General features: G+C 42.4%; 1 protein-coding gene across 1 annotated transcript in view; it reads right to left on the reverse strand.

Moving 5' to 3' along the window:
* Nucleotides 1-113: 113 nt before the first annotated feature.
* Nucleotides 114-12,572, reverse strand: part of MEIOC (meiosis specific with coiled-coil domain) — an 85,538-nt gene continuing 73,079 nt past the window's right edge. Inside the window, exons 6-7 of the mRNA XM_040438433.1 lie at nt 1,316-1,496; nt 114-1,219 (exon numbers count right to left, since the gene is read on the reverse strand). Coding sequence (XP_040294367.1) covers nt 1,047-1,219; nt 1,316-1,496 — 354 coding nt within the window. The 3' untranslated portion in view covers nt 114-1,046. The remainder of the gene's footprint in view (nt 1,220-1,315; nt 1,497-12,572) is intronic.

Consider the following 12,572-nt stretch of genomic DNA (forward strand, 5'->3'; position numbering starts at 1 on the left):
CTATCCTGAGGATAAGTCATCAATATTAAAAGTCCGGAGAACCCTTTAAACTAACACAATAAATATTAAGATCTTCATTGTTAAAAAAAATATATATATATATATAACTGGAACGTATTTCATGGCTGGAAAAAAACAAACCATAACTAAATGGTGAGCTAGACTGCAAAGGCTTCTTAGGTATACAGTAGCTGAATCATTGCAACCAATCTAACATCAAGTTGGGGTAAAGTGGTTTCTTTTACATTAGTACCTCACGGTAGTTACATTTTAATATACTTAATTATGAAAAAATTCCTTCTAAATAAAATGCAAACTGACAAATGTTTTTTGTCCATTTTCAAAAACTAATTGAACTTAAAAGATTATGAGTTCTGCTGGACTCCTGATGCACCCCATTTCCCCATCTTCCTGGTGATTTGATTGCCTCTTTCCACCACTACATGTTGCCTCTTCCATAGGCAGCGGGCAAGCCACGGAACATGAGATGGTCAGTGCACGACACGTCCAGGTCAGAGGACAAGTCGTGAAAGACGGTGGATACAGTAGAGGGAATATTCACATCTCGTTTTTATTCCCACATCCAAATGTGTCCGTAAGATATAATGGCCTCGAATAAAGCCCTAAGATTTTCCTTTTTGCTGGCAAAACATTTTGGTCTTGATTCACCAAAAGTCCACCTTTTATTTTCCTAAAAAGCTTTGAAAAATGAAAGGTGGTATCTGATTGCTATGGGCAACTCAGCCAGTTTTCCACCAGTTTGGATAAAATCTCTCCCTAAGTACTGTATGGGAAAGTGTAAGCTTCATCACTTTTCCATACAAATAAGTGGCACATAAGAGGTATATTTACAGTCTCAGTTAACAGCAATGTAACTACGTACATCAGTCTTACTAGATGTATTTGCCGACAGAAGGGAAAAACCAAGACATGAATACAATCTAAATGGAGCACTCAAGACGTGGGAGTGGAGAAGCACCAGGATATCAAGCAAAACTCTGATTTTGAGATTTGCCAGATTGATATCTTTAAAATAATAAAGGCACTCAATTCTGATCATGTGACCTCCCAACAGTTTGCAGCACCCGCTCCACTTCCATTGTACTTTGTCCAGGTGATGACTTAGGCAGAGTCATCTGCAAGGCACACCACAATGCTGTTCGAGCCTTACGTGTTGCTATAGTCAATTCTCTAATCGAAGAGGCAAGAACGATGACATCTATTATGGGAGAAGGAAAGAGAACATTTAAGTTTCTGCTCTTTGGATTCTGGATTGCTAGATATCATAGTTGTTTTTTTTTGTTTTGTTTTTTACCTCTGTCATCATGGCGAAGTCTTCCATGCTTCTGGTGAAGATTGGATGTATTCATAATCTCATTCTTGCGTCGGGCTTGGACATTGTGAATAGCCTCTAAGTAACGGTCAAGTGCAGTGGAGATGTTTGCATGGAGAGGTGAGCTCCGAAATCGTTCCATTTTTCCAAGCAGAGTTACCATCTTGTAGACCAAAAATAATGTTCTATTAGAGCTTCCATGTACAAACAAATGTCTAACTATTGAAGCATTTAGAAACAAAGCACTGAAAAGAGAAGGGACATTTCATGCACCAAAAGAAACAAAGGATTGGAAAGGTTAAAATCTAACCTGTCAGCTCCTTGTGTTATTTGACAGGAGATGCCAAGGAAGACTCAGGCTGTCCCCATTCACATTTAAAGGGTTTTTCAAGACTTTTATACTGATGACCTCTCCTCTGGATAGGTCATCAGTATCTGATTGGTGGGGGTCTGACACCTGGGACCCCCTCAGATTAACAGTTTGAGAAGGCACGCTGCAGTCTTCTCTCTGCTCACCAAGCATAGCCCCATACGTTGTATAGCGGCTGTGCTTGGTATCGTGCTCAGCCCCATTCACTTGAAAGGGGCTGAGCTGCGCCTGAACCACGTGATCGATGAACAGGTTGTCATTGGCCTAGGAAAAGCTGCAGCGCTGCCTTCTCAAACAGCTGTTTGGCGAGGGTCCTGGGTGTCAGAACCCCCACCAATTAGATACTGATGACTTATCCAGAGCATAGGTCATCAGTTCTAAAGTCTTGGAAAACCCCTTTTACCCCTTAAGGACTCAGCCCTATTTCACCTTAAAGACCAGGCCATTTTTTGCAAATCTGATCAGTGTCACTTTAAGTGCTGATAACTTTAAAACGCTTTGACTTATATCCAGGCCATTCTGAGATTGTTTTTTCGTCACATATTGTACTTCATGACAGTGGTAAAATGAAGTAAAAAAAAAAATTTTTTATTTATAAAAAAAAAAAAATACCAAATTTACCAAAAATTTGTAAAAAATTGCACATTTCCAAGTTTAAATTTCTCTACTTCTATAATACATAGTAATACCTCCAAAAATAGTTATTACTTTACATTCCCCATATGTCTACTTCATGTTTGGATCATTTTGGGAATGATATTTTATTTTTTAGGGATGTTACAAGGCTTAGAAGTTTAGAAGCAAATCTTGAAATTTTTCAAAAACCCACTTTTTAGGGACCAGATCAGGTCTGAAGTCACTTTGCGAGGCTCACATAATAGAAACCACCCAAAAATGACCCCATTCTATAAACTACACCCCTCAAGGTATTCAAAACTGATTTTACAAACTTTGTTAACCCTTTAGGCGTTCCACAAGAATTAATGGAAAATAGAGATACAATTTCAAAATTTCACTTTTTTGCCAGATTTTCCATTTTAATAATTTTTTTCCAGTTACAAAGCAAGGGTTAACAGCCAAACCAAACTCAATATTTATGGCCCTGATTCTGTAGTTTACAGAAACACCCCATATGTGGTCGTAAAACGCTGTACGGGCACACGGCAGGGCGCAGAAGGAAAAAAATGCCATACAGTTTTTGGAAGGCAGGTTTTGATGGACAGTTTTTTTTGACACCATGTCCCATTTAAAGCCCCCCTAATGCACCCCTAGAGTAGAAACTCCATAAAAGTGACCCCATCTAAGAAACTACACCCCTCAAGGTATTCAAAACGGATTTTACAAACGTTGTTAACCCTTTAGGTGTTCCACAAGAGTTATTGGCAAATGGAGATGAAATTTCAAAATTAAAATTTTTGGGCAAATTTTCCATTTTAACCACCTCAGCCCCCCTAGCTTAAACACCCTTAATGACCAGGCAACTTTTTACACTTCTGCACTACACTATTTTCACCGTTTATTGCTCGGTCATGCAACTTACCACCCAAATGAATTTTACCTCCTTTTCTTCTCACTAATAGAGCTTTCATTTGGTGGTATTTCATTGCTGCTGACATTTTTACTTTTTTTGTTATTAATCGAAATTTTCACTTTCAGTTCACTTTCAAAAAAAACGACATCCATATATAAATTTTTCTCTAAATTTATTGTTCTACATGTATTTGATTAAAAAAAATGTTTGGGTAAAAAAAAAAAAATGGTTTGGGTGAAAGTTATAGCATTTACAAACTATGGTACAAAAATGTGAATTTCCGCTTTTTGAAGCAGCTCTGACTTTCTGAGCACCTGTCATGTTTCCTGAGGTTCTACAATGGCCAGACCGTACAAACACCCCACAAATGACCCCATTTCGGAAAGTAGACACCCTAAGGTATTCGCTGATGGGCATAGTGAGTTCATAGAACTTTTTATTTTTTGTCACAAGTTAGCGGAAAATGATGATTATTTTTTTTTTCCTTACAAAGTCTAATATTCCACTAACTTGTGACAAAAAATAAAAACTTCCATGAACTCACTATGCCCATCACGAAATACCTTGGTGTGTCTTCTTTCCAAAATGGGGTCACTTGTGGGGTAGTTATACTGCCCTGGCATTCTAGGGGCCCTAATGTGTGGTAAGTAGTTTGAAATCAAAATGTGTAAAAAATGACCTGTGAAATCCTAAAGGTGCTCTTTGGAATGTGAGCCCCTTTGCCCACCTAGGCTGCAAAAAGGTGTCACACATCTGGTATCGCCGTACTCAGAAGAAGTAGGGCAATGTGTTTTGGGGTGTCTTTTTACATATACCCATGCTGGGTGAGAGAAATATCTCGGCAAAAGACAACTTTTCCCATTTTTTTGTATACAAAGTTGGCATTTGACCAAGATATTTATCTCACCCAGCATGGGTATATGTAAAATGACACCCCAAAACACATTGCCCAACTTCTCCAGAGTACGGAGATACCACATGTGTGACACTTTTTTGCAGCCTAGATGTGCAAAGGGGCCCAAATTCCTTTTATGAGGGCATTTTTAGACATTTGGATCCCAGACTTCTTCTCACGCTTTAGGGCCGCTAAAATGCCAGGGCAGTATAAATACCCCACATGTAACCCCATTTTGGAAAGAAGACACCCCAAGGTATTCAATGAGGGGCATGGCGAGTTCATAGAAATTATTTTTTTTTTGGCACAAGTTAGCGGAAATTGATTTTTAGTATTTTTTTCTCACAAAGTCTCCCTTTCCGCTAACTTGGGACAAAAATTTCAATCTTTCATGGACTCAATATGCCCCTCACGGAATACCTTGGGGTGTCTTCTTTCCAAAATGGGGTCACATGTGGGGTATTTATACTGCCCGGGCATTTTAGGGGCCCTAAAGCGTGAGAAGAAGTCTGGAATATAAATGTCTAAAATTTTTTACATATTTGGATTCCATGAGGGGTATGGTGAGTTCATGTGAAATTTTATTTTTTGACACAAGTTAGTGGAATATGAGACTTTGTAAGAAAAAAGAGAAAGAACAAAACAAAAAAAAAACAATTTCCGCTAACTTGGGCCAAAAAAATGTCTGAATGGAGCCTTACAGGGCGGTGATTAATGACAGGGGGGTGATCAGGGAGTCTATATGGGGTGATCTCCCCCTGTCATTGATCACCCCCCTGTAAGGCTCCGTTCAGACGTCCGTATGTGTTTTGCGGATCCGATCCATGTGTCCGTGGATACGTAAAAAACATACGGACGTCTGAATGGAGCCTTACAGGGGGGTGATCAATGACAGGGGGGTGATCAGGGAGTCTATATGGGGTGATCACCCCCCTGTAAGGCTCCATTCAGACGTCTGTATGTGTTTTGCGGATTCGATCCATGTATCCGTAAAAAACATACGGACGTCTGAATGGAGCCTTACAGGGGGGTGATCAATGACAAGGGGGTGATCAGGGAGTTTATATGGGGTGATCACCCCCGTCATTGATCACCCCCCTGTAAGGCTCCATTCAGACGTCCGATTGTGTTTTGCGGATCCGATCCATGTATCCGTAAAAAACATACGGACGTCTGAATAGAGCCTTACAGGGGGGGTGATCAATGACAAGGGGGTGATCAGGGAGTCTATATGGGGTGGTCACCCCCCTGTCATTGATCACCCCCCTGTAAGGCTCCATTCAGACGTCCGTATGTGTTTTGCGGATCCGATCCATGTATCCGTAAAAAACATACGGACGTCTGAATGGAGCCTTACAAGGGGGTGATCAATGACAGGGGGGTGATCAGGGAGTCTATATGGGGTGATCAGGGGTTAATAAGTGACAGGGAAGGGTGTAGTGTAGTGGTGTTTGGTGCTACTTATTACTGAGCTGCCTGTGTCCTCTGGTGGTCGATCCAAGCAAAAGGGACCACCAGAGGACCAGGTATATTAGACGCTGTTATCAAAACAGCATCTAATATACCTGTTAGGGGTTAAAAAAAATCGCATCTACAGCCTGCCAGTGAACGATCGCCGCTGGCAGGCTGGAGATCCACTCGCTTACCTTCCGATCCTGTGAACGCGCGCGCCTGTGTGCGCACGTTCACAGGAAATCTCGCGTCTCGCGAGATGACGCATAGATGCGTGACTCTGCCTGGAGCTGCCGCCTCCGGAACGCGATCCTGCGTTAGGCGGTCCGGAGGCTGTTAATCCATTTTTCCCAGTAACAAAGCAAGGGTTAACAGCCAAACAAAACTCAATATTTATGGCCCTGATTCTGTAGTTTACAGAAACACCCCATATGTGGTCGTAAACCGCTGTACGGGCACACTGCAGGGCGCAGAAGGAAAGAAATGCCATACGGTTTTTGGAAGGCAGATTTTGCTGGACTGTTTTTTTTGACACCATGTCCCATTTGAAGCCCCTCTGATGCACCCCTAGAGTAGAAACTCCAAAAAAGTGGCCCCATTTTAGAAAGTACGGGATAGGGTGGCAGTTTTGTTGGTACTAGTTTAGGGTACATATGATTTTTGGTTGCTCTATATTAGACTTTTTGTGAGGCAAGATAACAAGAAATAGTTTTGGCACCGTTTTTGTTATTTACAACATTCATCTGACAGGTTAGATCATGTGATATTTTTATAGACCAGGTTGTCACGGATGCGGCGATACCTAATATGTATACTTTTTTTTTATTTATGTAAGTTTTACACAATGATTTCATTTTTGAAGCAAAAAAAGAACAAAATCATGTTTTAGGCCCCTTTCACACGAGCGAGTTTTCCGCGCGGGTGCAATGCGTGATGTGAACGCACAGCACCCGCACTGAATCCTGACCCATTCATTTCAATGGGGCTGTGTACATGAGCAGTGATTTTCAAGCATCAGTTCTGTGTTGCGTGAAAATCGCAGCATGTTCTATATTCTGCGTTTTTTTCACGCAGCCCTGGCCCCATAGAAGTGAATGGGGCTGCGTGAAAAACGCATTGCATCCGCAAGCAAGTGCGGGTGCGATGCGTTTTTCACTGATGGTTGCTAAAAGATGTTGTTTGTAAACCTTCAGTTTTTTATCACGTGCGTGAAAAACGCATCAAAACGCATTGCACCCGCGCGGAAAAAACTGAACAACTGAACGCAGTCGCAGACAAAACTGACTGAATTTTCTTGCAAAATAGTGCGAGTTTCACTGAACGCATCCGGACCTAATCAGTCACGCTCGTGTGAAAGAGGCCTTAGTGTTTCCATAGTCTGAGAGCCATAATTTTTTCATTTTTTGGGCGATTACCTTGGGTAGGGTATGATTTTTGCAAGATGAGATGATGGTTTTATTGGCACTATTTTGGGGTGCGTGTGACTTTTTGATCGCTTGCTATTACACTTTTTGTGATGTAAGGTGACAAAAAATGGTTTATTTAGCACAGTTTTTATTTTAAATTTTTTACAGTGTTCATCTGAGGGGTTAGGTCATGTGATATTTTTATAGAGCCGGTCGATACGGACGTGGCGATACCTAATATGTATACTTTTTTTTAATTTATGTAAGTTTTAAACAATGATTTCATTTTTGAAGCAAAAAAATAAATCATGTTTTAGTGTTTCCATAGTCTGAGAGCCATAATTTTTCATTTTTTGGGCGATTACCTTGGGTAGGGTATGATTTTTGCAAGATGAGATGATGGTTTTATTGGCACTATTTTGGGGTGCGTGTGACTTTTTGATCGCTTGCTATTACACTTTTTGTGATGTAAGGTGACAAAAAATGGTTTATTTAGCACAGTTTTTATTTTTTATTGTGTTCATGTGAGAGGAGGTCGATACGGACGCGGTGATACCTAATATGTATACTTTTTTATTTTATTTATGTAAGTTTTACACAATAATATAATTTTTGAAACAAAAAAAAAATTCTGAGAGCCATAGTTTTTTCAGTTTTTGGGCGATTATCTTAGGTAGGGTCTCATTTTTTGCGGGATGAGATGACGGTTTGATTGGCACTATTTTGTGGTGCATATGACTTTTTGATCGCTTGCTATTACACTTTTTGTGATGTAAGGTGACAAAAAATGGTTTATTTAGCACAGTTTTTATTTTTTATTGTGTTCATCTGAGAGGTTAGGTCATGTGATATTTTATCTTCAATAAGTTTTTATTGAATACTTTGCATTATATAGTCAATGCGTGCCCATCATGGCACAATATCACAGTGCGAAGTATAACAAAGTAAATTTTTTTCAAAAAACATACATACAGTACATAACAAAGAAACAAATGAGGTCCCATCGAAGCTTGCGTTAATATTGCCCATGCTGAGGCAAATGTTGTAACATTATGTAAATCCCTACCTAAGTCCCCAGCCCACCCACCCCCCCAAACCCTCCAAATGTACCCAAGTCACCAGAGACAATCCGGCAAAGGCGTAGCATAAGGACTAGATAACCAAGGCATCCAGTTATTAAGACAGCGTATGCATATGGAAGAAGAGGAAGCAAACATCAATTCACAATGCATATGATGGTTGACGGACTCAACCACTTCCGACATTGACGGGGTACAAGGTAACTTCCACCTCCGCGCTATTATATTCCGCGCTGCGCTGATCAGATGAGCCGTTACCCATCTTATTTTGAAAGGGATGACCTCTAAGCCTATTCCCAGAATGGAAAGAGCAGGGGTCAAAGTGATTGTTGAATCCGTGACCTGCCGGACTAAAGCTTCCATCATGTGCCAGAATTTACGGGTATAAGGGCATTCCCACCACATATGTAAGGGAGTACCAACTAACCCACATTTCCCCCAACATAACGGGGAGTAGCCGGGTGAACAGTGGGCTAACCTATTTGGGGTTAAGTACCATCTGAGTTGTATTTTCCTGGCCTGCTCTATATGATTCAGACATTTAGTGCACCTGAAGGACCATGACATTGCTTCTTTCCACTGGCTAATGGAGTACACAACACCCAGCTCTTGTTCCCATCTTAACATAAAAGATTGCTTCCCACCATCTTGGTCTAATAATAAGTTTAAGTATATAACAGATATTTTCACGCTAAATGGCGAGGCTGATGCGACATAGGGCTGCAAAGGACTCCTACAAGAATGGGGTAGAGTTAATGGGGAGCTATTTAACAAGTGACGTATCTGTAGGAACTGATAAAAAAGGGTGTTAGGGATGGAGTAGGTGTCATGCAGGGTCTGGAAGTCTTTTAGGCCAGAGGTTGTATAAAGACCCCCCAGTTTATCCAATCCTTTATCCACCCACAATTTCAGGTTCATATCAGAAATATGATATTCGAGTGCTACGAGAGGGATGTTGTCTTTTGGCACCATAAACCACTTCTTTACATTTCTCAGATACGACCATATGAAAAGAGAGGCTTGCATTGTAGGGAGAGGAACCTCATAGCAAAGTCTCCCCAGTTCATGAGCTGCTAGGATGGCTGGGAGTGAATGCCTTTTGACAAACGCACTTTCTATCTCAAGCCACTTGTGAGGTGCGGATGGAGACCACCACTCCAGCGCCTGCTCCGCCAAGGAGGCCAAATATTATTTATATAAATCCGGTACCCCAAGTCCTCCAGCTCTAACCGAAGGATACAGAGAAGCTTTCGGAATTCTAGGGTGCTTATTCTGCCAAATAAACGCCAAGAGATCTTTTTGGACCATTGTTATCAATTTTTTAGGGACTTGCAGTGGGAGACATCTGAAACAGTAAAGTGCTTTTGGTAGGGATAGCATTTTTGCAGCATTGATTCTCGCCACCCAGGATAACTGGACCTGCGCCATATGGGAATAACCACACTGTAGGTCCTTCCTCAGGCAATTAAAGTTAATGGCAACTGTCTCAGCCGAGCTTCGTGCCAACTCTATCCCTAAATATGGAATGGACCGGTCTGTCCATTGGAAGGGGTATTTTTGCTTTAACCTATCCATTGTGGTTACAGGTAAGTGGAAATGTAAAACTTTGGTTTTACTTTCATTTAGTTTATAATAGGAACTATTTGAAAATTGCTGCAGTATTTGGTGTAGCGCTATCAAAGAGCTTTCAGGGGACTTCCGGTTCCGGCGCCGCCATGTGAGGACGCAGCGCTCAGAGCTCCTGCATACCGCCGAACATTTTGGTCATTTGGCAGCGTAGGAAACTGTTTTTTCAGCCCTAAGGGACGTCCGACTGACACCACTTACCTGCAGCAAGGAGCCGATGGAAAGATATCTCCTCCGGAGCGGGCAGAAGATTACAGGTGCGCAGCTAGCAGCCTCACAGAACGCGGCAAAAATGGCGGACACTCAGCCACTACTTTTCAGGGAAGAGGGCTCTCAGAATACCCAGGGAGAGGGGTCCCCCCTAGGTGGCACGGCCACAATAGATTATAAACAACTAGCCATTGAAGTGGCAATGCGTATAATGCCGGACATCCAGAAAACACTGGAAACGACAATATTGGCCTCTTTTAACTCCCTGAGGGAGGAGGTAAATCAAACCAGCATACAAGTTGGGGCCCTGGAGAAAGAGATGCGGTCCTTGAAGCAGCAAGCGGAGGACACTGAGTCTGTTTTAAAATCCCAGCAGCATGCCCTGGAATACCTGCGTTTCAAGGTTGATGACCTGGAAAACAGGTCACGCCGCAACAACCTGAGAGTGGTTGGGCTGCCTGAGTCCATTAAACAATTGGACCTTTTAGATATATGTGAGAAAGAACTGCCAGAGGCCCTGGGCCTAAAGTTTTTCTGCCGAGTGGAGAGGGCCCACAGGATTGGTCCGGAAAGAGGCGCCACTAGGGACTCTAATTCGGAGTCTCCCCGCAGTGGAGATGGGAGACCTCGCCAAGTTATATTTAAACTGCTGGATTTAAATGATAAGGTGGCTTTACTTCGCAGTTTTCGTAGGAGGAGACACCAGATAACTATAAGGGGCCACAAAATTTTATTATTTGAGGACTTCTCGGCTGAGGTGGCGAAGAAACGCAAGGCCTTTAGCCCGGTCTGCACTGCACTCTACCAAAGGGACATCAGATTTCAGCTTCTTTTCCCGGCAGTTCTAAAGATTCACAAAGCACATGGAGGGACTATCACTTTTAGATCCCCCACTGAGGCAGAGGAGACTTTGGATGAGATCATTGATTCAGAGCAGCAAGATATATCCCTCTCTCCTCAACGGTCTACCTTGAAGGACTCATTGGTTCCAGCGGTTCGGCGAGGGAATGACCGTTCGCGCAATGGCCAAGAAAGGCCCTCCAGGAGGGGACGTTGACATTCCTCAATTCTAAATGTGGTTGAAACTCAACCCTTAGGGGTAGAATTTTGTTAATGCTACTAAGCTGTTCCAGTTTAAGAATGTTTTATTATTCTGCTTTATGCTCCGTATTAGGGCCGTTATTGTTCAGTTGTACAGATAGCAATTGTTCAGGCTGGTTATGTGAGAGTTCTGCCATGGCGGAAAAAAGGAAAGTCTATAACTAGATTTTGTGACGGCTGACTCCATCTAGCCGTATCCGGTCCAGTGGATCGGTACCTGCTACCACACACTTAGGCAGTTTTATTTTATTTGGTTGTATTTATATTAATTTTTGCTCGTTTTTTCTGTTCTCTTTTCCTCCCCCCCTTCTTCCTTCCCTTCTCCCTTGGCTTTCTCTGTCTGGGGATCCGTACATACCGGAACTGAAATGAAAATTATCTCCTGGAACGTCAAGGGCTTACGCTCCCCACAGAAGCGGTCAAAAATTTTACGTCACCTAAAGCGTCTTAAACCTGACGTAGTTCTCCTGCAAGAGACGCATCTGGAGGATACGGATTTCTTCCGTATGAAAAAGTTTTGGGTAGGTTCTGTGGTTGGATCCTCAGCCAGGGAGCGCAAAGCTGAAGTACTCACTTTAGTACATAGAAATTTCTCAGGGAAAATACTTTCAGAGTCTCATGACAGTGAAGGCAGATGGCATAAGTTGGTGGTAGAGATAGGAGGGATCTCCTATAGCATTCATAATGTGTATGCCCCAAACGAAAACAATGCTTCCTTTTACGCTCTTCTAGAGAACAGACTGCATATGGATGGAACCCACAACAGAATTGTGGGTGGTGATTTTAACTCAGTCGCCTCTGTTCTGGAAGACCGGAAGAGGGAGGAGGGGATGGTCAGCTCGCAAAGACTCTCTGACAAGGTTATACCTCCCTTTCTAACTTCTACAGGTTTATATGATACCTGGCGCTCTCTACATCCTGACGACAGGGAGTATACGCATTTTTCACATGCACATAATGTATGGTCTCGTATTGACTATCTTTTCCTTCCTCTGCATATGTCATCTAGGGTGGTCTCAGCTGAAATTCATGACTTACTAATTTCTGACCACTCACCTGTTTCCATTTCCTTGCAGGATACCTACCCTAGAGGAACTGATTTTATATGGCGCTTTCCTTCTTTTCTTGCCAAGGATGACAATTTCAAAGATACACTACAAGGTTGGTGGTGGGAGTTTCGGGGTGACAATCCCCGTGATGCATCAGATGTTTCGACCCATTGGGAGGCTGCAAAAGCGGTCCTGAGGGGTCGAATTCTCGGTTATGTCAGTAATCTACGCAAGGTGGTTGCTAAACAATATCAGGAGGCTAGCTCGGCCCTTAGAAAGGCATACACTCAATTTCTCCGGGTGGCTACCACTCAGCACAAGGAGGCCTGGATTGCAGCTAGAAATACCTTTGAAGTTTGGGTAGATAAACGAGAGGCAATGTATAGGTCAGAATTCCAGACGGATCTGTTCAGATTTGGGAATAAGTCAGGCAAAATGCTGGCCAACCTAGCACGGGGCAAGAGGACTCCTACAGTCATCACAGCTCTGAAAGGAGAGGGGGGAGTGGTCCAAACAAATC

This window comes from Bufo bufo, chromosome 6 (genome assembly GCF_905171765.1).
Source record: "Bufo bufo chromosome 6, aBufBuf1.1, whole genome shotgun sequence".
Classification (NCBI taxonomy): Eukaryota; Metazoa; Chordata; class Amphibia; order Anura; family Bufonidae; genus Bufo; species Bufo bufo.